Below are 27,023 nucleotides of genomic sequence, written 5' to 3'. Positions count from 1 at the left end.
AAGCAGTTGAGTGTCTAAGGGCCATTGCTTCCAACATGTTCTGATGCCCCATTTTAAATATAAGGGTTTTAAAAGAAGTCTTCTGGGAGCATCAAGGGCAGGACAACAGCACAGAAGATGCAACCATGATTCGGACCTGTAGTTGCACAGGCCCCCTCCTCACTTGTTGGAGCCCATCGGTTGAAGGCAGTGGAGCGCAGACCTAGGAGACGCATGAACATTATGTTCTTCCGGGCCACTGCGTTCAGATTTTCCAGGAGGTAAGATTGAGGTGCCCCAGGGAGGTATAAGACATTCAAGGGAAGCAGGATAGTTGATGTTTTTAGAACCTGGGTGTCCATATGGTGGGAAGGTTGTCTGGCCTGCTTATTGATAACCTTTTTCCAGACTGTGTATGGAATAGTGTCTGCGGTTAGTAATGAGTTATCGATGTCTAGCGTTCTAATGGCCTTTATGATTCGACGATTCCACAGGTTCCCAGGGCTGGCAAGAGTTTCTTTTAACCGGGCTTTTAGGGTGTTGTCTGCGGCTTTTAGTGTCCTTATAAAGTATTTGAGGGTATCAGCCTCACAAAAAATAGATTGTTTTTGAAGGAACAGCTCCATTCGTAGTCTTGCCCTGTGGATGAAATTCGGAAGATGGAAGATTTTTTTATAAATGGAATCTTGGGCGTGGTTGAGACTGGCCGAGCATGCGCCAGGGAAGGCCTGATGCCCGTAGTTGAGTGGCTTTGATCACCTTCAGAATAGGTTATGCAGAAGGACTACTCAGGGACTGGTTAAGTTGGATCAGAGAGTATGTTATTGCTCCAGCTCGCTTTTTCAAGGTGGCTAGGTGAGCTGATGGTCTAGAGGACTCGCTAAACCAGACCCCCGGGTAATTGTATTTTGATGTTGTTTTGATCCTTGCGGGCCCAATGTTCCACCTTAAATTTTTCTTGTTCTTGCAACAGCCGAATAGCAAAACCTTTGTCTTTTCTGGCTGATTTTTAGAGCTTTAGCAGTATTATATTTGTGGAGCGTGCTCAAAGCTCTTTGAAGGCCAGATTTTGCCTGGTCCATTATAACAATATCATTGGCATATTGCAAAATGTGCAGGTTCATTTTTACGAGGCCCAGTTTTGGCGGAAGGAGATCGCTTTTTTCCAGGAATCTTCCCAGGTCGGCGGTCTAAAGGTTGAACAAGAGGGGGGCGAGAACGCAACCTTGCTTAAGGCCGTCTGAGGTTGGAATTTTTGCAGAGACTGTTTTTGGGCCAGTTCTATCTCGTACCCATGTGTTCTTATGCAAGGAGATTCTAACTCGTACCCATGTGTTCTTATGCAAGGAAAGGGGCGACGCTCCTCCGACTTAGCGGAGGAGCAGCGACTGAGAGTACCCCTTGGACTGTACCAGGTCCTTTTCATGGATTGTCTGACCAGTCTACGAGGGTAGCCCCTGAATTGTAGTTTAGTTGATGGGGGTCTTTTCTTCAGAAAAAAAGTCTTATATGAGGAAGCAATTTCTCTGGAGAAACTATAAAAATGGTACAGAATCCCTCAGGGCCCTTGGGTGATAGCTGGTATAAGCGATAAGGGTATTCCTTTACGTGGTTTTGCGGAACAAAAGATGTAAAAGGTTCACAAGCAGATGTCTTGATAAGTAGATCCAGAACGGCAATTCCAGATCTACTGTGGGTGAGGGAAAACTTTAACACACTCCAGTGTTTATTAAGCCAGAGAAGAAAGTCTATATGGGTGTTCTCAAAGCCATGTCACATCATAAGTATGTCATCTATGTTGCATCTCCAGTGACTAATCTTGTGGTGAAACAGATTATTCTGGGAGAAAATAGTATCTGTTTCAAGATGGTACATGAAAAGTAAAGCACAGTTCGGGGCAAAAACTCGTGTCTCTTTGTTCTGTTGGAAATAGTTTCCGTAAAAATTGGAAAAAATTGCAAATCAAGCAAAGTTCCAACAATATAAGAAAAAAAGATGTGGGAACTCCATGCGAGTGTGTCCTTGATTCCCGGGTTCTTTCAATAATCATTATGCCCTCTTTCTGGGGAATATTACCGTTTAAGGACGCGATGTTCAATGTACACAAAATGCTGGAATAGCATGTCTTTTTGCACTTTTGGTAGTGTGGAAATCACTGGTGTCCTGGGTTTTTTTTGTTCAAGAATATGACCTTGTTCTGGGTCAGAAAGCCTTCTGATTTCCCTGTTTCCGTGATTACCGAGAATAAGTCTCAGGATGACTTTGGTGGAATCAGTGTTGAGGAACTAGTCCAGATTCGCCTGTTGCCTGAGAATCTCAGGTTTATACGAGTCTAGATTTTGAACTACCACACGTCCACCCTTGTCAGCATGCTTGATAGCTAAGGAATGATCCAGTTTAAGACTAGTCAATGCATTTTTCCCTGTGATAGACAAATTATATGGAATGAAATGGTGTTTCAACTCTTAACTAGAAATTTCATTCAGAACTAATCTTTCAAAGGTGTGTACCTCAGGAGGAATTCAACTGTGTGGAGGAGAGAAAGTGGAGGGAGGTCAGAAATGTATATTGGCAGTATAGGGTAGGCTCGGATTATAAACAAAAAAAGGCATGAAGGCAAATCTTTCTGAAAAACCATAGCATTTCAGTTTGGAGTTCAAGGAAGTTAGGCCGCGTAGTAGAAACGAAGGAGAGTCCCTTACTTAGTAATGAAGTTCTCTCTGGAAAGTAGATGCATGGATAAATTAAAGATGGGTACAGTCTGGGACTCGCTCATCGTCGTTTGGGTACAGCTATTACAGATCAAATCGGTAATATTTCTGCCATGTTTGACACTCCCCTAGTGCAATGTACAAGCGCTGTGTCTGACCACCCCCTTGTCCGGGAGTTCATCCCTGGCCTCCAACTTCCTATTGGGAGAGTCGGGGAAGTAACTAGTCAGTTCACCTATTTCAGAGTTGTCTCAAGATTCTGCTGAGGTATCTGAGAATGCAACTAAGGTATTTTGTTTATGTCCACCCCAAAGGCGTCCAAAGCTAGGTCTTGTGTAGACCCTGTTGTTGAAGTGGTCAGTAGGATAGAGATATGTTCTTTCAATTCTATAATTTTTAATTACTCTTTTTACTTTGCTCGTTTTCTTATTCTGTTCAAGAATATGAAACTCCGCTATGGACTTCTCAATCTTTTCAAGCTAATTCTTAATGTCAGACATGACACTGGATTCTTTAATTTGTTTTTCCAAGTAACTAATTTCCTCACCAAGTTTTTTGTTATGCTGCATTTGCAGTAAATTCCAAACACCATCTAGTGCCTTGAACATGCGATTCCTATGAAGCTGCAGCCATGTAAATATTTTTTTTCATCAGTTTAGATACTGGGAATATTCCTAAACTGCAGGCCAACTGGAATGGTGTCAGTAGGTATTCAGCTAGCATGCAAACAATTCGTTGTAGTCTAACATATTTATTTTTACATTTCTAGACATGTTCATCTAAACTGGAACTAATTGGTTGAACAGAGTGCGGTGTGTCCGAGAAAAGTGATAGCCTTAGGCCAGTTTCTTTTACAATTCCATTTAACGTTACCCAGTTTGGCCCTTAATTGGGATCACAACATTTTCACCAGCACACGTTGCCTCACAGTATTGGCAAATATGATCTATAGCGAGCTGCACGTTTGGTTGACACCCGACCACGAACATGCATGTTTTGATTGGTTGTCTTGTTTCACTATGGCTCAATAATTGATAATCAATTTTCATGCATTTTCTCCTCTTTCTACCGGACATCTGACCCTCTTTCTTCCTCATCTATCTCCTCTTTCCATTTTATCTCGTCCTCTCTTCATATTTCATCTCTCTTACATGCGTTTTCTTTTGTTTTTGGCATATACAATTATGTCCTGATGATGGTTCCCATATTTTATGGAGAGATTGAAAGGTTGTTGACAAATAGTACCATGACTTTTGAAAATGTTCTGTAAATAAGTTACGATAGCATTGATAACCTAAACTGATATGTGACATGACCTGCTTGTTATTTCTACAGTCAATAGAAAATGCCTAAGCTATGATATTCTTCTTCCTTGTTGCGTTGTTCCAAAATTTATATATCCATTGGATCTTCTGGCGTAGAATTCATTTAACTTCTATGGTTTATGCTTGGTAGTATTCTGCAGTAAGGGAGCGTTTGAGATATATATATATATATATATATATATATATATATATATATATATATATATATATGTTCATATAAGGGGCATTTGAGCGCTCAAGGGTCATCCTCAAAGTTTTTCTCATCAGAAGAATCTTGCAATATGTTTAATGGTACTCATAAACCAAACTTCAACAAGTTACTGTATCACACAAAGATAACGTAGAGTGCACCAACCTGTATGCATGATACAATCATCTTACTCTTTATGCCGATTCTCACTCAGACAAAACAGTACTTTCCTCCTCTCCCTTAAACGATGTTGCCTGTTTCAGTACCACTCATTTTATGAGACTATGCAGTAGATTATATAACTAATGAACTGTATTATTTACACTATTTGTTTACAGGCTTTTTATCAAGCACATTCAGTAAATGCAATAAGAATTACTTATTTCCATCACACCTGTACCATTTCTATGTCCTACATATGAGTTGGTACTGTGACCAGATTTACTGGGACTCAATTTACTGACCTGGGAAGGATGGAAGGCGGAGTTAGCATTGCAACATGGAGCAAGCAATAAACTGTCACAGGTGAATGGGGACCTTTTAACTCACTGGCTCATCTTCCTGATCTCTTGTCATGAGAGGCCATGTTATAAACCCAAATATAGGCATAGGAGGTTGCACAACCTTTTAACAACATTTGTCCAACCTTGCTCTACATAACAGCTCTGGTGCCAACATTTTACCTAGTTAGGTGCTGAATAAACGTTGTGCGGTTTGCTACGAAAACTAGCCTCATTTATCAAGTATGAGGATTCGTAGTATCACAGCAGGATTACCATCTTCTGCATACTAACTGTACAAAAGTCACCACTTTTGTTATCCTTGGTGGACAATCCCACAATACAATGACACATCTAGGGAGAACCCCTGAGGGTAGCTTTCGAGTATATAAGTACCACATCTTATCTGGGCAAACCAGAGGAGAAACTTTTATGCGGACACGAAACGCTGGCGTCCCTGCACGCAGATACTCGGCATGCAGTGGTCTGACATCCCTTGCGGGGTGTCCATCTCGAGACCAAGACGGGATACTTTGTTCTCTCTGATCAGGTAATGGGCTTAGCTCTTTCCCAGGGGATTCTTGGCTGCACACCTACATACATGCTAGGTACACGTAGTTAGCATCTTAAGACTACTCATGATTATTGCCAGGTACCTATATCCCTGCATATATTCATTGTTTGAGGACCGAGGCAGTACTCTACCTTTTATTTAATCTGTTGGTGCTTATAACCATATACATCTGTTTCTGTCTAATGGTTGTTGCAGCACACATATTTTATACTACAATGACACTGGTTCAATAAATACTTTTTGAAAATGTCCCACTGTTTATTCTTTATAACTCTCTGAGACAAGGTGAGCACGAGTGACTGAGCGAAAAGTACTGAACTGTTTCCACGATCCCTGAGGGGTCAGGGTTGTCATGTTGGATAGTTGCCAGAAACTATTCGCTCCTTAGTCAGGTTGTGGGGTTTATAGTGGCACTGTATGCTAACTGGTCTACAGAATAACATATCCTTTGGGGGTGTCTGGAATCAATCTGGACACCAATCCCTTAATTTATGTTGTCTATATGCGCACATCCTATATAGATTTGTAGGAACTACATGGCACTCATGGATATAGAAGGTGATGCTAGTGAGTAGGTCTGGAAGGGTTATTCACAGAAGCAAAGGAGAAAAACACCAGTGCAATTAATATACACAGCAAATCTATGCTAGTGTGCACAAGACATCACCAAAGACTTATCCGTTCTGGGGAGTCCTACATTTTGAGTGTGATCAATTGCATAAATCCCTCTTCTCAGAGTCTGGAAAGTTTCTTCTTTTTCAAACTTGAAGGAGAAAGAACATGGTGAAATTACAGCAGCTGAATTGTAGTGTGCATTCAGAGTCTGTACAACGGTGTGCATACTTGGCAGGCCCCCTCTCTAAACTGCAGCAAGGATGTTTTTGGACTATTGATTTGATACGCATACATACTATCATACATGTGCTGCATCTGCATAGACCCCTGCTTCCTTTGAGCCCTTCGGGTATCCATTTAGACCCAAGATGTTGAAAGAGACAGTGACCAGTGCCTATACAGCATGTGTATGATAGAGTCTAAGCATACCAGACCCAGTTTCCAGAACCCAGGAATTACTTCCCGTGCTTGTTTCAGACAAACAGTGGAGTGAACAGATATGCTATCATCTACATGCTATTAATTCACCAGCCCCCGAGACCTCATCTTAGACCAGAGTGCTGAGCAAGAGAGGAACTGTCGAGAACGCTGAATGCAAATGATAATAGAGTGGCCAATATGCATCAACCCCTCTATCCTTTATCACAGACATGCTACGTAATGTACTAATCCCACCCTTTCAACACCTAGGCTTACGAAGATGTCTTGATGCACTACAAATTCAAACATTTTAACATCGGTCTCTGGGACTGCACATCAGCAATACAGCTTCTCTCTCACTCTTCCTACAGGTACCTACCATGCAAACGACTTTAACAAAGAGTATCTCTGGCACTGTAGGCACTGGAGCTTTACGGCTTCCTTCACCCTGCTGCAGCCCTCAAAGACTTCCGCTAGTCCTGGGTCCTCAAAGGGTGTTCAATGCAGGTTCAGTCCATCTATCTTCCACACTCTATGGTGCTGAATCCGCAAGCCAGGCACTCACAAATCTTTGGTTCATACTGCTACCTTATTGGGTGCAGTGTTCACTATAGCCTGGGTGTGTTGCACGAGACCAAAGGAACACCCACCAAAGAAGGTCCCCACGCTCAGCGATGCTGTACCTTCTTTGTCGGTCAGTGTCATCTGTCTTGAAGAATGCAATTAGCCCAAGACCATAGCAGAGATAGAGCTCCAAATATTCATGGAGCTGTGCAGCCATAAATACTGATTTTATGGAGGGAACGATTAGAGAGCAAAATCCTTAATTGAGGACTACACCAATAATGAAGTAAGACAGGGCATGTCGGAGATGCTGCCCATGTGCCTGATGGGAGTACAGAAGAAGAGTCATTATTACGGTCTTCATATCCCCACTGTATGTGGAAAGGTATCCTTCTGTCTATGTTAAAGACACTACAATACTTTGGATAAATATTACCAGCTTCTTTTATATTAAAAGGTTGGTAAATGAACCTGGACGGTATTGCTCAAAATTGTAGTGGTTCTGAAATTATTTGCAATATTTAAATGATACAAACATTAGGTCTGATGCTCCTTGCTACAGATACACACACTCTGACTTTAAACCCTAGCAAAGTATTTTGAAGTCTCGCCTACAGACAACTTTTGTCGAAAGACCTATTGTGTACAATACTAATATTTAATGAGGGCTTTTGTTCAGCCCATTGCTTATCACGGATTGGTTTTCTTGTCAATCTCAATTGCTTGTTTCTAATTTACTGTCTTTCTGACCTCTTCTTCTGTTTGTAGCTACTTTGATATCCTTTTTCCTAGATTACTTCTTGCATCGCTGACTGACATTCAGGGAACTACTTTTATCTTTTTCTCTCAGCACTCCACTGGAGGACTTGTTTTCTTGCTCTCTCCTCATGTGCTGCTTCTCCTTCACATTATTGCTCCTGTGCTTTCCTTGTTGTTCTCCACAGCTAGTCGGCTGCTTCCCCAGCCCCTGCAGTACTACTGATTTTTAGGTCGAGCCCAAACAGCGCTTGAGTGTCAGGCGAGCTGTTGTATGTGCTTTGTGGAGTCTGACTCCTCCTGTGCTTAGGATTGGCCTTTGTGTGTGTCATTTAAAAATGGAAGTGTGATAATGGCTGATAGTTTGTGCATGCCCCACCTTTCCTTACAAGTTAACTCCCATGGAGGTTTTGTTGCTGGAGAGAGCAGGTCCCTAGTACGAAAATCCAACTTACTAAAATGCAAGTGCAGTTTGGTGCTTTATTGCTTCCGATCGCCGCCTCGCCGTGAAATGCGTGGCACCAAGGTATATATCTTTATGTGCTTCGACCGCTGGCTGTCACGGAGAAGATGTTGCACTCGACCGGTGAGCCTCCCGTACACGAACACCAGGCTGCACGTATTTATTTTAGTTTAGCATTGGCAGTAAGCGCTTAAGTCTTCCAGCAGAGGGCGCCATCCTTTTATGAAAGGTTATTTGACCACTTACCTTGACAGGTGAGGTGTACGAGAACCCAGAATTTTATTTTTAATGTAGTTACATTCCTTTCTACTGCTCTTTATCCCATGCTAAAATGTCAATATTGTGTGTGTCGGAAGATTCGGCAGATCCAATTTCCGTATCCGGGTGGAATTTCAACTTTCATATTGTGCCCTTCAATGCTGCCGCAAGAACGTCCAACATGAGAAGATCCTTGCGTTATCATGGTAAGAGTGGGCTGGGAACATGGCACCCTGCTGGCAAAGGAGTGGAGCAGACAATATGCGACAGGATAATGAACGGCTATTGTATCAAACGACTGTGTTGTGCTTGAAATTCCAACATTTGACTTTAGCGCCACAGCAGAAGGGCAAGACTCCAGCTCCCGCTCTTGAGGCCGGTATAGGTTTTCACTCTGTTGAGGTACTTGCTGCGCACTTCTACATATGTTCCAGCCACGCAGATCACTGTTCAACGGATGTTTCTAAAAAGACACTGTTCCTGGCAGGGCTACCTTCAGAGCAGCATATGCTGCCAGATTTCGAGCAGTCTAAAAACAAAGCACTCATCTAGAACAACTGGGTTATGCGAGCTTACATAGTACTTATCGTATTGATTACGGTAGTTTTACAAAAAGACGCACAGGATTACACAAGAAGGCAGGCCGCCACCACCACCACCATTACATCACATTAATCTACAGTGTGGTGGTGTGGAGTAGTATTTGGGATGGGGCATATTTGAAGCATGGTGTCTGCAGTATCAGTACGGAATTTCTCTCTCATGATTGATAAATTGAGGTATTTCACAGGGACAGGAAGAGGAGTTACATTTCGCAGCATTGCATTAGTTTAAATGCTTTGAACAGCAAGATAAAAAAACAGCATGTTCTCATGCGTAATGAGCCATTAAGACTAGGCCTGGGCGGTAAATTCCGTTCCGCTCGCGGAATTTGGGTAATTTCGCGTTCCGCAGAGAACGCGAAATTGCCCAATATTCTGCGTTTCGCGACTTCGCGAAATGTTTTGCTAGTTCGCGTTCTCAAAATGCGTGTTCGCGAGATATTTCCCCCCGAGCACGCAAACAGAAATTGCTAACAGGAAACAGGCATCTCGAACAAGCAATTCCGCGTGTTCACGGAATTTCTGCGTGTTCTCCGCGAAATGGTAAATAATCTCCGCGATTTGCGTAACGCGATAACGCAAATTCCGCCCACCCCTAACTAAGACCACATCATGCACAAAGTTTTTTTTAGACACTTATTTCCTAAACATTAATTCAATACAAGCGTCTTTTGGAGGTTTTGCACAGTAAAAAAATAATTACACGTGATTCCACTCCAAAATATGAAAGTTCTGCTATTATTTATTACACCAGACTCTTGGATTTGCTTACGCACATTTCCGGCCGGATCACAAAACAGTTTTGACTTACGCTACAAAAGTAGTGCTTGATGCTAACATTGCTTACTACAGTGATATGAAAACAAGATTAAGGAGGTGGTTAGGAGTGGTAAGAACGTTGTGCACTTTATTGTGAGACAATTTGTGGTGTTAGTTTTTTTTTTACTGTGCTACTGTCTTTTTGCGTAGCATTATTGCAATGTGATTCGATTCTGCTGTACTGCACTTATGAGTTGTGTTCTGTTTTGTTGTGATGTACCATAAGATGTTTTCACTTTAAATAGGTCAGAACACGCTGCTATTTTTCAAGCCAAAATTAGCTCATGCCTTCTAAGTTTCTGTGACCAGCAATCACTTACCACTTTCTTAAGTGGTAGAATCGCCATTGGCCAGCTCTTCAACCACTTAAAACAAATGTCAGCACAAAACTGTGGCCACCACAAGCGTTTACTTTAAGTAATATAGCCCTGTTGTCTTAAGCAGCATCAGTCTGACTTTACTCCATGCATTGCAGGACACCAGCTGCTGTTTTGAGAGCTGTATTACGAGATTAAGACCATGGTGAACAAAAACAAAAGTCAAAGTCCTGAGAAAATAGTAAACCTTTAACCATAGATCTACTTCTTCTTCACAACCATTTACATAAGTACCTGTGATTTTTTTTAGGTCGAGCCTAAACAGAGTGTGCGCTGTCAGGCTATCTGTTGTATGTGCTTTGTGGGGTCTGACTCCTCCTTTGTTTAGGATTGGTCAGTGTGATAACTGCTGACGGTTGGTGCATGTCCCACCTTTCCTTACCAGTTAACTACCATGGAGAATTGCCGCGAGAGGGAGCAGGGACGCGCATGCATTCCTCAGTATGAGAATCGAACTTGCTGAAATGCACATGCAGTTTGGCACTGTATTACTTCCGATCGCAGTCTCGCTCTTGCCGCTCTGCGTCAAATGCGTGGCACCAGGTATATTTCTTTATGCGCTTCGACCACTGGCTGACACAAGGAAGATATTGCACTCGGCCGATGTGCCTCCCGTACGCGAACACCAGGCTGTACATGTTTATTGTAGTTCGGCATTCTCAGTAAGCCTTCCGTCGTCCAGCAGAGGGCGCCTTACTTATCCCAAAGGTTATTTGACCACTTCCCTTGACCTTAACAGGTGTGTGTGGCACTGGTGGTGTAAAACAACCAAGAGATTTATTTTTAATGTAGTAAAGAGGCACTGAAGAGCAGGTAAAAGCTTAAAGGTACGATTTACTATATAAAATGATTTCTGAGAGGTCCAGCACTTTTTATACATTTCCTGTGTGTTCTGTTCTAAGTTAATTTCTGTTTACGAGAGATATAAATCTATGTTATTGACTGCTTCCCTTCCTAACTAAATAATGATCTATTTCTGATTACTAGAGTGAAATAGTTCAGGGGACATCATCTACATTAAAATACACTCAAAAGAATAATTGAATACATATTTGGGCTTGAGACTAGTCTTGTGTGTTGGCGACTGTTGCGTCAAACACCTTACCTCAGCCTAAATCTTCCCTTACACCACCTTTTTTTTAAAAAAAAAAAACAATCTTTTTTACTGTTTTTAATTTATGCCGCAACAAGAAACAATTAATATTGGTATCTGCCCATTATACTTTGCACCATGTCAGAGATACATTCAACAACTGATACGCATAAGTAATGTTTCCTCTCATTTTTTGCCCCTGTGTGCGGCAGAGTAAGGTCTCTGTGAGCTGCAGCCAAAGCTTAGTGTGCCAATAACCCGACCACAAGTGTAGACCAGGGCTTTCAGGGGGTGAAAAAACGAGGTGGTCTCTGATAGGGACGTGACCGAAGCAATTAAGGACGTGGCTTAAAGGCAATTAAGCAAAAAATCTGAGCTTAGCATAGTGTGCCACCCGACTGATATTTTGCTTCTTCGGTCATCGCATCCAGATATATAATACAAGCAACATCACACCTACACAAAGCCAGGACTATTGGCTTTGTCAATGGTTGTTTGTTGTAAAAAGTTGTATATCATATTGAAAATGCTTCCGCTCTTGTGGTAGAGGTTTTGGCCTAATGCTCGAGCTGCCGACTTAGGAGATTGCTTTTCGAGTCTCGGGTCAGCTTAACATCCAGTTATTCTGGGAAAATCAATTAATCTCCCCATGCACACCATAAAAAAAGAAATCAATAATAAATCATGTAAAGCACTCCAATACTTTTGGGTTGAGTTCGCACTATATAAAACGTGAGGCGTTTCTTTACTAAATGCCGGGCTGATGGTTTGCCTTTTGAAAGAATTTATGTTAAATGCAGCCCATGTTAAGTGTGCCGGACTTGAGCGCCACATAACAGACAATTCATTGCCTTCGTATCACAGGACAACAGGGTTTTAGGAGATTAACGTCATCTCCCAGCATGCCTGGCGCAACACGACCGACGCCGTCGTTACTTCCGATTTAATGCTCCCATACCCGGAAACAGTGTCGGAAATTCTTGGTAACTAAGAGGAGTTCTTAGTAGAGGAGCACTGCATTTTCAGCCGTGAAAACACCGGGAGTCCTCCGTTGGAGAGCTCGCAGATTGCAGCTCATGAGGAGGACGGTTATTGGGATTTAATCACGCTACTGCTCTGCATGGTCGGCCGTATTCTGCACTTTGCTGATGTGCTGCCTGGTTTAGCACATTCATAAAACGGGCGATTACATCCGAAAGAGGTACAGTTTTATTTCGGGTTTCTTATGGGTGACATAGCCCTTTATATTTTCCCTCAAACCATCACCACATTTGTTCATCTAATTACTTAACTCTGATTGACCTATGGGCCATTCTTAGTCTATACAACAGGTTTGTATAAGGGGCATCCAGGCGTTATTTGATGCTGTAAGAATCCAACGTAGGGTATGTCTTTACAGTTATGTTATATTAGGTATCAATGACAAACGTATATGTTAAATAGGGTTTATATATTGCATTGTCCTTTCTTTTGCTACAGTTGGATATATTCCCTGACATCGCCACCCAGGAGAGACAGAATACCAGGAAGAGAATTATCTTACTTCTTTGCTTTGCTTTATTCCTTTACAGGTATAGCATAGGACACGTCCTAGTGATTTAGTGTGGTATTCAATAGAGTAATTACTACATGTCATTTCAGATCTCCTTCCCTGCAGTTCCTTTCCTTACCTTTCCTCGCTTGATCCTTCCACTGACCTATGCTATTTACAGCAATCTAGGCTTGGTTAGATTAAGAGGTGAACCCCTCTGAGCATCACCTTGATCCTGAGGACCGCGACGATAACAGAATTTCAGACCCACGAAATAGTGTCCTCTCGGTCAGGTGGTGCTGAGAATGGCTACTCTTGATGACGTGCTAGCAGCCTTAGCCACAGTTCAGGTAGAACTAGCTGCATCTAGGCAGGAAGCCGCAGATTTGAAGACCAGATTAAATGGCATGCAGAGTATTCCCTTTAGAGCAGGGACTTCAGCTACAACCCCGCCTAGTACAGTGGTGGTTGAAATGCCGGTTTCTATACCTTTGGCGACCCCAAAGGGGATTTCGGCAACGTACAGGTGTTTCTCACGCAGGTCATGTTGCACTTCTCTTGTAAACCAAGGTCCTTTCCCACTAACCAGGCTAGGGTCGCGTTCCTTATCTCATACTTGGAAGGAGATGCTGCGCAATGGGTAGTACAGTTGGTACACTGAGATGATCCTCTCATGCACGATTGGGAAGCCTTTCGGGCTGAGTTCATAAAGGTATTTGACCGTAGAGCCGACTCATATGCCGCAGATAGGGAACTGTTGGAACTTAGACAGGGCAACCAGGACCTGCTAACTTATTTAAATACCTTTAGGCGGCTTGTCACTGAAGCCAAATGGCCTGAGGCCAAATAAGCTGCTCTTTTCCATCAAGGATTACGTGATGATATGAAGGACATCGTCGCTCAGATCGACCCCCAGCCTGCAACCTGTGAAGATCTGATCAACTTGGTGTTACGCTTGGACCATAGGTTAAGCAAGCGTAAAGGCGACCATAAAAGAAAGGAAAAACATGTAACTTCTTATGGGCATCAAAGGACCACAGACTCCAGCCATGTAACTGGCTCTGAACCTATGGAAATCGGAACCATTAGGGCCGCCTTAACCAGTGCCAAGAAGGATCTTTGCCGTAAGCAAGGACTCTGCTTATATTGTGGCAAAAAAAGGACATTTCGTTTGGGAATGTCCTGTAAAGCCCAAGATGAATCGGTTCCGTACCAATCGAATGACGACCGCTGCCTTAGACAAGGTCTCGAAAAACTAGAGGATTCTAAGAATGGCGAAGGGGTTCTTTGGAGTCATGTTTATATCCCTGCTTTGTTAAATAAAGATATGGTTGGGTCCAGCCATTTGTTCATAGAAACCATGTTGCTGATACAGGCCGAATGGATACCCATGCATGCCATGGTAGATTCAGGAGCCACTGGCATGTTTATGGATCTGAGTGAAGCCAAACGCATTGGTGTCTGTCTGGTTCCTAAAGACACACACGAAGGAGTATACGCTCTCGATGGGAGGAAACTGGTCACAAGTCCCATTAGATACAATACCGAGGAGGTTGAAGTACTATACAGAAACAACCACAGGGAAAGGATCAAGTTCAGCATTATCAAAGCCCCTCAATATGGGATCATATTGGGAATACCATGGCTGCAAAGACAATCCTGAAATCAACTGGGGTACAAGCACAGTCAAAATTAACTCTCCTTATTGCTGGAAGAATTGTTACGGGATTCCTGAACGCCGATCTTCACCATTAGCTTGAGGAATGTGTACTGCCACAGCGGTAGAGAAAGAGGTACAGCTGCCCTCTGTATACCTGAAATATCAGGAGATTCCCCCATAGGCAGTATGACTGCCAAATAGACCTTGTTCCTGGTGCGGTGGTGCCTAGTGGACGCCTTTATGCCTTGACTGAACCAGAGAATCTCCATCTTAGAACATATCTGGATAAACTCCTGGAGTTAGTTTTCCTTCGCCCCTCTAAATCTCCGGCTGCCTCCCCTCTTTTTTTCATACCAAAGGCCATCGGTGAATTAAGAGCGTATGTGGATTTTCGAGCCCTGAATGCAATAACTATTAAAAATCGGTATCCATTGCCACTGATCAATGTGTTGCTTGAACAGGTCAAGAAAGCTAGAATCTATACTAAGCTGGACTTAAAAGTGGTCTATCACCTGGTTCGGATGAGGAGTGGCGACGAATGGAAGACGGCTTTCAAGACCCTATATGGTCTGTTTGAGTATTTGGTGATGCCGTTCTGGCTCTGCAATGCCTCTGCGGCGTTCCAATACTTTCTGAATGATGATGTGTTGCGGAAGATACTGGACCACTATGTGGTTGTCTATATAGACGACATTCTAATTTATTCCGAGACTGAAGAATTGCACACCAAACATGTGAAATCAATGCTTCAAATCCAACAAAGCGGTACAAAAGGGGGTGGTGATGGACGGAGCATCTGAACCAATCAAACACTCACACCCAGTCAACAGATCTGGGTTTAATCCATCACCGTTCTTTGGCCCACTCTGCCACCCCAGTTCAGACATGGCCATATGCAAATCAGTCTGCCCCTGTGCCTCATGCGAACAGTCCAGCCCGAACTGCCATGCCATGCCTTCCCTGGACCGGAAACAAGCTTCCTAGGACGGTTTCTGGCATTACAGCCGTCCCCTTTGTTTTTGCTTTGTTTGCCCTAAATTTGCAGGGTATGCCCAGACATGGGTCCCTTCTTCACTTTGCCACTGGATTCAAGCTAGCCTGGCTGAGGACGGCTGATTAGCCAGAAACCGGTCCCAGGATGCTTGCTACCGGTCCAGGGAAGACATGGCTTGGCAGTTTGGGATGGACTGTTCCCATGAGGCACAGGGTCAGACTGATTTGCATATGGCGATGTCTGAACTGGGGTGGCGGAGTGAGCTAAAGAATGATGATGGATTAAACCCGGATCAGTTGACTGGGGTGAGTGCTTGCATTGTTCAACACACCGTCCATTATCCCCTTTGTTTTTGCTCAAATCCTACAAAGGCATCATTTGTTCTGCAAACTGAGAAAATGTGACTTTCATGTGACTACAGTGGAATTCCTTGGGGTCATGCTCAGTCCATCCGGCCAAGAGATGGCGGAACACAAAATCAGGGCTGTTCGGGATTGGCCCCACCACAGAACGTGAGAGACGTACAGTGTTTCATCGGCTTCGACAATTTTTACAGGCGGTTTATCAACCAGTTTTACACAGTAGTCGCACCTATAACACAGTTGTTGAGGAAATCACAAACATTTGTATGGAACCCTGGGGCCCATGAAGCCTTCCTAGCCTTGAAGGCTGCCTTTGTGCCAGCCCCTGTATTGTCCCACCCGGATCCAGAAAAACCCTATGTGGTGGAGGCAGATGCCTCTGAAGTAGTGCTCGGCGCCATCCTCTCTCAAAGGCACGCGTCCACAGGACAACTGCATCCAGTGCCCTATATGTCAAGGAAGTTGAATGATGCTGAACGCAACTACCACATTGCGGAAAAGGAACTTTTGGCTATAAATGATGCCTTCACCGAATGGAGACATTTTTAATGGCCGCCAGACACGTGGTTACAGTCTACACAGATCATAGGAACCTACAGTTTATGACCGCGGCGAGACATCTTACACCACTTCAGCTTCGGTTGATGCTTTTCTTTTCTGGGTTTCATTTCATTATCACCTTTCGGCGAGGGGCGGAGAATAAGAAAGCCGACGCTCTTACTCCTCAGTCCTCTACCTGGGATCCCATCACCACTGAGGATAATGCCATCATAAACCCAGTCAGGGTGCTGTGTGTGATACAACCTGACACCTTCCTAAAAGGTATACTAAATGGAGTTGGTACATTCTCTTGGAAGACCTGGCTTCGAAGGCATAGGGAATGGCAAATCAAGGACAGTTTCCCATTGAACAACGGCCGTTTGTTGATCCCTACGATTCCATTAAGGAAACAGGTGTTCAGATGGTGTCATATTTCTCCTAGTGCCGGAAACTTGGGGGTGGAGAAAACTGTGGAACACATTAACCGACAGCGTTGGTGGCCCTCACTAAGGGTGGATGTCAAGGAATGGGTTTCTTCATGCGAAGTCTGCGCAACAGAAAAATCGGATCACTGTCGCCCACAGGGTTTGCTACAGCCTCTTACTACCCCTTCCTGCCCTTGGGAGAACATCTCGCTGGACTTCATCGTAGGGCTACCATTGGATCAAGGATGTACAACGATCCTAGTGGTCATTGATTACCTGACAAAGATGGGACACTTCATTGCCTGCCGGCAGATACCCTCAGATGGGCAACTGGCACGTTTGTTGATGTTGCATGTGGTGCGGTTGCATGGGGTGCCACGTATTATCGTGTCTGACAGGGGTTCCCAATTCACGGCCCAGTTTTGGAAGTCTTGGTGTTCTTCCTTCCATATGACCTCAGCTTTATCCACAAGTTTTCACCCCCAGACAGTTGGACAGACTGAGCGTCTCAACCAAACATTGAAACAGTATCTGAGATGTTACGTCGATCACAGCAAGGAAGAATGGGTGGATTATCTGTGGCTTGCGGAAGTCGCATTGGACAATGCTACTCATAGTTCTACAGGAGTGTCCCATGTTACTGTAACTATGGACGACATCCACGGTTTCTTCCTTTTCTCCATCCCGTCAAGGAAAACAACGTACCTGAGGCCGCCAAGAGTCTCACACATCAAAGACATGCCTATGATGGCTCAGGAGAATCTGAGAGCCACAAAGGTGGCTTAAAAAACCACAGCTGATAAGCACAGGCATACTGGACTCACGGTGGAGGGGGCGCAAGTTGTGGTACTTGGTGGCGTGGAAAGGGTATGGCCCGGAGGAGAATTCATGGGAGCCTGCATCTGGAATTCATGCGCCTAGACTGGTAACCTTGTTCCACAGAAAGTTCCTTCAAAAATGCGGCCCTTTGTGGCGCTCTCAGTAAGAGGGGATGTACTGTTAAGTACGCCAGACTTAAGCACCATGTAACTGACAATTCATTACCTTCGTATCACAGGACAACAGGGTATTAGGAGATAAACTACATCTCCCAGCATGCCTGGCGCAGCACGACCGACGCCGTGGGAACTTCCTATTTAATGCGCCCATACCCGGAAACAGTGTCGGAAATTCTTGGTAACTAAGAGGAGTTCTTAGTAGACAAGCGCTGTTGTTCCCGTTCTTCGTCCTACCGACCGGATCCCTGGAGGTCTCTCCTTCGTTGGCGAGAGCTGCTAGCGTATCATGCAAAGGAGAAGCTAATTTGCCTTTTGTCGAACGGCATTGTCGGACATTATTTCTCAGTTGTCCTCCGTTGGGGAGCCTGCGTCCTGCGGCTCATGCGGAGGACTGTTATAACAGTTGCTTTTTGTCGAACGGCATTGTCGGCCATTATTACTCTGTTGTCCTCCGCTGGGGAGCCTGCGTCCTGCAGCTCATGCGGAGGACGGTTATAACTAATTTGCTTTGTGTTGAACGTCATTGTCGGCCATTGATTCTCTGTTGTCCTCTGTTGGGGAGCCTGTGTCTTGCGGCTCGTGCGGAGGACGGTTGTTAAATACCAAGTATAATCCCGGATGGGAGAGTCAGCCCACAAGAGGTTATCGAACTGCATTCTCAGCCGTGAAAACACCGCGAGTCCTCCGTTGGAGAGCTCGCAAATTGCAGCTCATGCGGAGGACGGTTATTGGGATTTAATCACGCTAACCCTCTGCATTGTCGGCCGTGTTTTGCACTTTGCTGATGTGCTGCCTGGTTTAGCACATTCAAAAAACGAGCGATTACATCCGAAAGAGGTACAGTTTTATTTCGAGTTCCTTATGGGTGGCGTAACCCTTTATATTTTCCTTCAAACCATCACCACAGTTGTTCATCTAATTACTTAACTCTGATTGTCCTATGGGCCATTCCAAGTCTATACAGCAGGGTTGTACAAGGGGCATCTGGCGTTATTTGATGCTGTAAGGATCCAACGTAGGGTAAGTCTTTACAGTTATGTTATATTAGGTATCAATGACAAACTTGTATGTTAAATAGGGTTTATATATTGCATTGTTCTTTCTTTTTCTACAGTTGGATATATTACCGGACATCGCCTCCCAGGAGACACAGAATACCAGGAAGAGAGGAATTATCTTATTTACTTGCTTTGCTTTATTCCTTTACTGGTATAGCATAGAACATGTTCTAGTCATTCAGTGTGTTATTCAATAGAGTAATTACTACATGACTTCTTATTTGTGGTTTCAGATCTCCCTCCCTGCAGTTCCTTTCCTTCCCTCGCTGATCCTTCCACTGACCTATGCTATTTACAGCAATCTAGGCTTGGTTAGATCAAGAGGTGGACCCTCTGAGCATCACCCTGATCCCGAGGACCGCGACGATAACAGCCCATGACGGGCGCTGTGATTAACATCAATTCTTTTAAAAGGCCCACAACCAGCCCTGCAGCTATGCTGCATTAGGAAAAGAAATGCAGCAAGTCTACAAACACAAGGTGTGCTTTCAGGATCCTCTTACTTTTATGTTTTCTTCTATCACCATCTTGTCGGATTAAAAAACAGTAGGTTGCCCCTCCCTTCCTTTTCAAATTTCTCCACAACAAATAGTTCCCTTGACAGTGATTTTACATGCATCTTTCTCTTCCTCCTGGTCACTGTAGTATACCTGTTTTGTCAAAAACGCAGCTAGCAGGATTGCACAGAGAGGCTATATTACAACATCTCAACTGTTTTATAATTTGTTATATTCCGGAAATGTTTAATTTTTCCAAAAACAATTCCGCTGGTGTGATTAGAATAGGAAATTAAGCCTACTAACTTTTATAGGGAGAAGTCACTTTCCCTGCAAATTGTGGCGAAGAGTGGGGTAAAACACCTCAGTTAGTTAGCCAAACTGCCATTCTTATTCATGCTAACCAAAGTGAGCTGGTAAAAAGCAAATGATGTAATCAGTTTTGTGCACATCTCTAGCAATTAAACAGCAAATCCAACTACTGTTTATGTGGATGAATTGTGATTATGTACCTTTAAGCCAATCATGATCCACCGTTCTCTCAAAAATTCAGAAAAACACAGCAATGCCCTGAAAATTAAGGAAACCTACGGGAAAAATAAAGGAATGTGCTTTGCTTTTTCGATTTCAGCACGCACTCCTAATATTTAAGCTGAACACTGTACGTGCCCATTGCTCTGGAACACGTCTGTCATTTAAAGATCTGGTTCAAGGCCAACATGACTAGGAGGAGATATACGAAAACCGTTTTAACTCAAGGAAGCAATGTAATTGGCATGCTGTAGCATTTTTAAAATTAAAATGTTGCATTAAAATACGGTTCAGACTTCAAATACTATTTTTACAATTCGATACAGGAGTATTTGTTTAACGTTATAGTATTTCCGTCTAACTTTTAAGTTTTTAATGACTAAATGAAAGTGACTAAAATATTTTGCGGCGTAAATATACACGCTGCGCCTTAACATTGTAATACATTCTTACTTTAAAATGGAATAATTGCAGGATTTAGCTAGGAGGTGCGCCCAACCGAAAGAAAACAACTAAACAAACGTGCGTCTCACACTTAAGGCCCGGCAGAAAACTAAAGAGGAGGGAGAATGTGAGGAGTTGTTCATGGCAAGTTGTGCTAAAACATTTTTTTATATATATATAAAAACCAAAGTCTTTCTACATACGTACACAGAAAAAGAGCGACGGGGCTTTCGTAAAGTGCCCAATAGACACGTTTCTTTTACATTCTCAAAATAAACGTATGCAACCCACACACCACCAGGAACCCCAAGAAACCGACACCCCTCGAGCCTATTTCTCATTAACAATACCGCGAAATTACCTCTGGGTATGTCAAGCACACTAGGTACGGCGTTTGACTCAAGCTAGCCTGACTAGCTTCCACCCGAAGCCAACTCTCCGCCCAAATCCTCCCTCGGCTGCCAAAAGGGTTACGACCCGCCCACGAGCGCAGGCCGAGGCAAGCTGTCTCTCGAGGCGGGCCTAACTCCAGCTCCGCCCACAAGTAAGCACAACCCTATGCCATCAGCGAAAGGAAGTGCTAGTTCCACTGCGCTATGTATCTCGTAAATCGGCAATAGCAACGGATGGAACGGCATCGTGCGTAGATTGTAAATGTACGTTTCCTGATAAAACTTAAAACACATACTATACAGTAATATATCTAGCCCGGTCGGCGTTCAACAGCCAACGCTGAGTTACTTTAAATTGCGTTATGACACGCATATTGTAACACGAATTATTAAAGATATAAAAATTATAAAACGACCTGTTTGAGAGATGGCAGAAGTACTTCGGATTTCGTAGACGACTGGCATAATTAACAGGCCAAGATGGCAGCCTCTGTGAGGCCTAACAACTGCGAGAGGTCGGCGTTTTGGTCCATCTTCTCTCTTTTGTTCCGTTGTGTCACTTCCGGGTTTAGCCGCCATCTTGATGGTGCGGCTAGCAGTTGGCGGATAAGCATCTGGTCTCTTCGTACCGATAATTTCGGCAAATTGCTTTGTGGATTACGTGAAGCGCCGTTAATGATCACCTTGCTTTTCCAAGCAAGCCGCAGCCTCGGCGCACTTCGCGACCTTCGATTTCTGTGCTTCAGAAGTAACCCACATCGAGACCTGCGCTTTCACTCTGCGCGGTAATTCGCGGCCTTCCTCCTCAGGAACTGATTGGGAGGCCGCAGCATCCCAACCTGGGCCTTGGCCCGCGGATTAATGGCAGCCAACTAACTGACGATTCTCGGGTGTGAAACGGCCGGAAACGCTTCCTCCACCAAAGATGTCAAACAGCAGCGCGGGGGTCGGCCTACAGCCGGGCGGTAACAAGCCCCCCGGGAAGCAGGGCAACGTGTTGCCGTTATGGGGCAACGAGAAGACCATGAACCTGAATCCCATGATCCTCACCAACATCCTTTCTTCGCCATATTTCAAGGTGCAACTCTACGAATTGAAGACCTACCATGAGGTAGTGGACGAGATTTATTTCAAGGTGAGCGATCCCGCATGGCCGTGTTGGTCACAGGTCGGTTGTACAGCTTCACTTCTGAACCAGTAGTTGTCGTGTTTAGTAAATATTCGTCAGCGTTGCATCTGTTCAAGTTGTAAGCATTCATATTGTCCAATCCTTTTGCTTCTTTTATTTTGTAATCTCACGCTTCGTTCTGCTGTTTTAGTTGTAACATCCTAATAATGGTCTAAAATTACATGAAAGTGAGTTCTTTTGGTTAAAAAAAAGGGTAACGCGTGGTAGGGGTCCCGTTGCATTGGGTTTTATACTAATGTACTCTTGTTCTCTATTTATGTACAATTGTTCTCCTGGAACACAAGGCTTTCGAGCGCTATGTTTCATTATTATGTTTTAGCTGGGTTTTGTGTCATTCAGTATTTTATGGTTTGGTACTTGAACAATAAATCTGGACCTTTAAAAGCATCTTATGTGCATAGACATTCCTGTTTACAGGCACAGTCGGTAGGAATGACGAAACAAATTGTCAACAAACAGATCGACAGTGGTACTTCTAATCTAACATAGGGTGGTGTTACATTTAGGATTACGATTTAAGATGAACTAGATTTATGTCCGCTTGTCGTCATAGCCACTGGTATTTGCTGTTTGATTACCACTGACACATTTATATACAAAACTATTAATGGGAATCGTTCATATGGTAAGTGATTATCTCGAAAATCTGTCTAGGATGCAGCCCTCCTAAACCTACTTTGAACACACCTTATCCATGGCCTAGTTGGGACGCGCGTTGCCGTGCGTGTCTGTGGACTCAATAGTGTAAATCTATTTCGCGAACCACTAAACGTCTGTATCTCTCTCGCTTATGATTTGGATTAACTTACAATGAGTTAAGGTATTTGGAGGCCGTAGATCTTCAAATGTGGCTATATTCTGTATAGTAAAAATATTTTTTTTTGCCTTTTGTGGACCGAGTTGGGATTGACAAGCATAAATGCTCCTTTTACAAGCTCCTATTTGGGGGTTGAGTGAGATTTGAACTGCACCTGTTATGACACTGTTGCGGCGTAGAGTGCCACTGTCCTATTAGAAGTCTCGGTATGATATTGGTCTGTCTCCCTGTTCTTCCTTTTGTTGGCAGTTTGTCCCAGTGTCTTGTCTCCTTGCTTAGTCAGTTTCACCTTTTGCAGATTCTTATCATTTGTTGTGGTTCAGAAGGCTAGAGTTGTAGTGTTTCATTTTTTGTAGCCAGTTGTGGTAGTTTCCCTGACTATCGTATCCAGTTCAGGAATCTGTGTCTGACCTTATGGCCGCTGGTTCAGTTCCAATCGGATATACTCTATATACTAGGAGACCTCAACTTCCACCTGGAGAACGACCAGGACAACAACACCACTGCCCTACTAGACAACCTCGCCAACCTCGGATTCAAGCAACTGGTCAACACCCCCACCCATTACGCCAGCCACACGCTCGACCTCGTCTTCTCCTCCAGCAACCACATCTCCTTCAGCCACACCACCGAGCTCCACTGGACCGAGCATAGCTGCGTACACTTCAAATTCAGGAAAACAACGACCCACCACCGACACCTCCTTGAGCCTAAGCCCTCCCACCAACACCACGGACCCCAACGAAGGAACCCGCAACCTCACACAGTGGATCACCGACTGCGCCAACACCCTTGCTCCACTGAAAAACCCTCCCAGCAACCTCAACAGCAAGAAAGCCGCGTGGTTCACCAACGATCTCAAAGACTCCAAGAAATACTGCCGTGACCTCGAGAAAGCCTGGCGCCACAACCAGTCAACGGAAAACACGACAGCCCACAAGAACGCCACCCGCAAACACCACCAGCTGATCCGCACCACCAAAAGGTCATCCTTCAGAGAACGACTGGACAACACCCACAACAGCAAGGAACTCTTCAACGTCGTGAAAGAGCTCTCCAACCCCAACGCCAGCAACAATGACCTCACGCCTTCTCAAGACCTCTGCAACTCTCTGGCCACCTTTTTTCACCGTAAGATCGTCGACATACACAACAGCTTCGGCGCTCAGAACTCGTACCCCACCACCGAACCTACACCCCCCACCACCACCCTGTGCGCCTAGACTCAGGTCAGCACTGAAGGTACCACCCAAACGATGAACACCGTCCACTCGGGCTCCCCAGCCGATCCCTGCCCACACCACAGCTTCAACAAGGCCGACTCCATCATCGCACCCAAACTTCGGGACATCATCAACAACTCCTTCATATCCGCCACCTTCCCGGAGAGCTGGAAGCACGCAGAGATCAGCGCCCTCCTGAAGAAACCCACCGTAGACCCCTCAGACCTCAAGAACGTCCGCCCCATCTCGCTCCTCCCCTTCCCGCTCCTCCCCTTCCCTGCAAAAGTCATCGAGAAAACCGTCAACAAACAGCTGACAGCCTTCCTGGAGACGAACGGCTCCCTGACCCATCGATTCCGAGCGAACCACAGCACCGAGACCACCCTCATCGCGGCCACCGACTACATCCGGACCCTGCTGGACAACGGAGAAACCGCCGCCCTCATCCTGCTCGACCTTTCGGCCGCGTTTGACACGGTCTGCCACCGCACCCTGACAACCCGCCTCCGCCACGCCGGGATCCAAGGAAAGGCCCTGGAATGGATCACCTCCTTCCTCTCAGACAGAACCCTAAGAGTCCGTCTCCCGCCCTTCCTCGCAGAAGCCACCAAGATCTGCGGCGTACCTCAAGGCTCCTCGCTCAGCCCCACCCTCTTCAACGTCTACCTGAGCCCCATCAAGCACAACCTCAACATCATCTCCTACGCCGACGATACCCAACTGGTCCTCTCCCTCACCAACGACTCCGCCAGAGCCAGCTTCCAGGACGGAATGAAAGACATCGCAGACTGGATGAAGCTCAGCCGCCTGAAACTGAACTCCGACAAGACGGAAGTCCTCATCCTCGGCCCATCCATCTCTGCCTGGGACGACTCCTGGTGGCCCCCTGCTCTGGGCCCCCCACCCAAGTCCACGGACCGCGCACGCAACCTGGGCTTCATCCTTGACTCCTCCCTCACGATGGCCAGGCAAGTTAACGCCGTTACCTCCTCCTACTTCAAGACACTCCGCATGCTCTGTAAGATCATCCGCTGGATCCCCACTGGAACCAGGAAAACGGTCACCCAGGCCCTCGTCACCAGCCGTCTGGACTACGGGAACGCCCTCTATGCTGGGACCACCGCCAAACTACAGAAAAAACTCCAGCGCATCCAGAACGCCTCAGCACGACTCGTCTTGGACATCCCCCGACACAGCCACATCTCCACCCACCTGAGGGACCTGCACTGGCTCCCCGTCAGCAAGAGGATCACGTTCAGACTCCTCACCCACGCACACTAGGCTCTCCACGACTTGGGCCCCGAATACCTCAAATACCGCCTCACGTTCTACACGCCAACCCGCCAGCTCCGCTCCGCCAGCCTCGTCCTCGCCACCGTCCAACGGATCCGCTGAACCACCACCGGAGGAAGATCCTTCACCTACCTGGCGGCCAAGACCTGGAACACCCTCCCCACCCACCTACGACTCACCCAGGACCATCTCTACTTCAGGAAGCAACTCAAGACCTGGCTTTTTGAGCAGTAGCAGCCCCACCCCCCCAGCGCATTGAGACCCTAGCGGGTGAGTAGTGCGCTTTACAAATGTTCTTGATTGATTATTCTATCGTTCCAGAGGTAAATAAAATGAGTACCGTCGAGTAACAGTAACAGTCTGCTGTGTCAATGCCAAGATAACATTGTGTGTTAGAAATATGCATGTTATTTCGCTTTCCTTGTGGTCTGTGTTTCTACGTGAACATTATGGAAATGCTCTCTACCATTGGAGCGTCGGTTTGACTTGTACGCCAGTTTAGAAGCTGAGCATGGGTGTGCCTTGCTCCTAGTGGCGAAATGTCTTGATAAGTAAATAATGAATTACTTGTTTGTAGTACGCAGCCCAAACTGGTTTCTGTTTAAAAGTACGGTGCTGCAGTTAGCTTTGAAGTTCTTTTTGGTTTCCGCTAAGGTTTGTTGATTTCTGCTGCTTACAAGTATGTTGCTAAACGTCCTTGGAACATAGGCCGGGGGGTGAGAGGGTGCCGTATTTATGGGTGTATTTTTTTTTTGGCACTATTTTGCTTTAAGTATTTAACCCCTTCGCAGCGGCACAAAGTTCACCGCAGCGCAGGGGGGTTGAGGGGTGAGCGCGGGGCGCTGCTGTGCTCGTGACGGAACCACACCGTCATGTGCTCATGACGGCGTAGTGCCATCACGGCCCCGCCCGCCCATTAATTCGGCCGCACAGGCGGGGAATTTATGCCGTGTGGGCTGTGCGGCAGCCGCATGACGGAACCACGCAGTCATGAGCACACGGCGCCTGTGGCTCAGGACGGTGTGGTTCCGTCATGTGCACGCAAGGAGTGAAGTACTGTCCCCCAGAGGTGATTAAATTCTCCAGGGGTGTGGAATGTAATGAAATATTAATACTAGCTTCCTACATCTACATGTCTTGTAAAAAAATCCACTTGTTCCTTTGGTGCCATGTAGTGCACCGTCAAATAATGGCTGCAATCTCTTTATAGAAGAGCTCTGATAATAGCCTCTCTGGTTATGTCAGGCTAATACTATAGAAGGATTTGAATTTTGGAGTTTTTCACCAGCTCTTCTCTAATCTTTTCCCATACTGAGAGAGGTCGGCAATTCACCCCAGACAATGGCTGTAGTAAAGTTTCTTCCAGGGCTGGGGAAAAATGTGGTTGGAGAAAAAGTGAACTTGTAAACACTCAACAGATTTCCACTGGGGCATATTCATATTTGCTCATGATAAGATGCAATTCACAAATATTTTCTAGGACTACGGTTTCCTGGCCTGCTTAAGGAAATTCATGTGAATTCATGAAAAACGTAAATCTGCATTAATACAAGGACATATATCATGGGTGCACTTTTGTGACTTTAACATTTGAGCCCCTAATTAAATCTGAGTTAACCAAGACTTTTTTTATTTTTTTTTAATAAAATTATATTTCTTCTTATCTGTGAGCTGCCTTTGTTGTGTCTCGCAGCGTTCTGCACTTTTACAAAGTAGTTTTGTTCAGTGCCAGGAAAGTCTATGGCAATGTGGCCTTTATGAGACCAAATACTAGCGGTCTAGTAAGAACGCACTGGCATACAGCACCACGCCTACCCGATAAT

The 27,023-nt window shown here is 45.0% G+C and overlaps 2 protein-coding genes across 6 annotated transcripts in view; one reads left to right on the top strand and one right to left on the bottom strand.

Annotated features, from left to right (window-relative positions):
- HENMT1 (HEN methyltransferase 1) overlaps positions 1-20,795 on the bottom strand; it is a 588,326-nt gene extending 567,531 nt beyond the window's left edge. The window contains exon 1 of one of the 2 annotated variants that reach the window (XM_078668393.1): positions 20,648-20,795. The gene's annotated coding sequence lies outside the window, so the exon portion shown is untranslated. The remainder of the gene's footprint in view (positions 1-20,647) is intronic. The other variant, XM_078668408.1, reaches the window with a different exon arrangement.
- A 441-nt stretch (positions 20,796-21,236) lies between these two features.
- Positions 21,237-27,023, top strand: part of PRPF38B (pre-mRNA processing factor 38B) — a 79,458-nt gene continuing 73,671 nt past the window's right edge. Inside the window, exon 1 of one of the 4 annotated variants that reach the window (XM_078668366.1) lies at positions 21,237-21,813. In XM_078668366.1, the coding sequence (XP_078524492.1) occupies positions 21,604-21,813 (210 nt within the window). In that variant the 5' untranslated portion in view covers positions 21,237-21,603. The remainder of the gene's footprint in view (positions 21,814-27,023) is intronic. The other 3 variants (XM_078668375.1, XM_078668357.1, XM_078668382.1) reach the window with 3 other exon arrangements.

The sequence above is a fragment of the Lissotriton helveticus genome, chromosome 1_2 (genome assembly GCF_964261635.1).
Source record: "Lissotriton helveticus chromosome 1_2, aLisHel1.1, whole genome shotgun sequence".
Taxonomy (NCBI): domain Eukaryota; kingdom Metazoa; phylum Chordata; class Amphibia; order Caudata; family Salamandridae; genus Lissotriton; species Lissotriton helveticus.
Note: the sequence above shows the minus strand (reverse complement) of the source record. Positions and strands in the feature narration are given on the sequence as shown.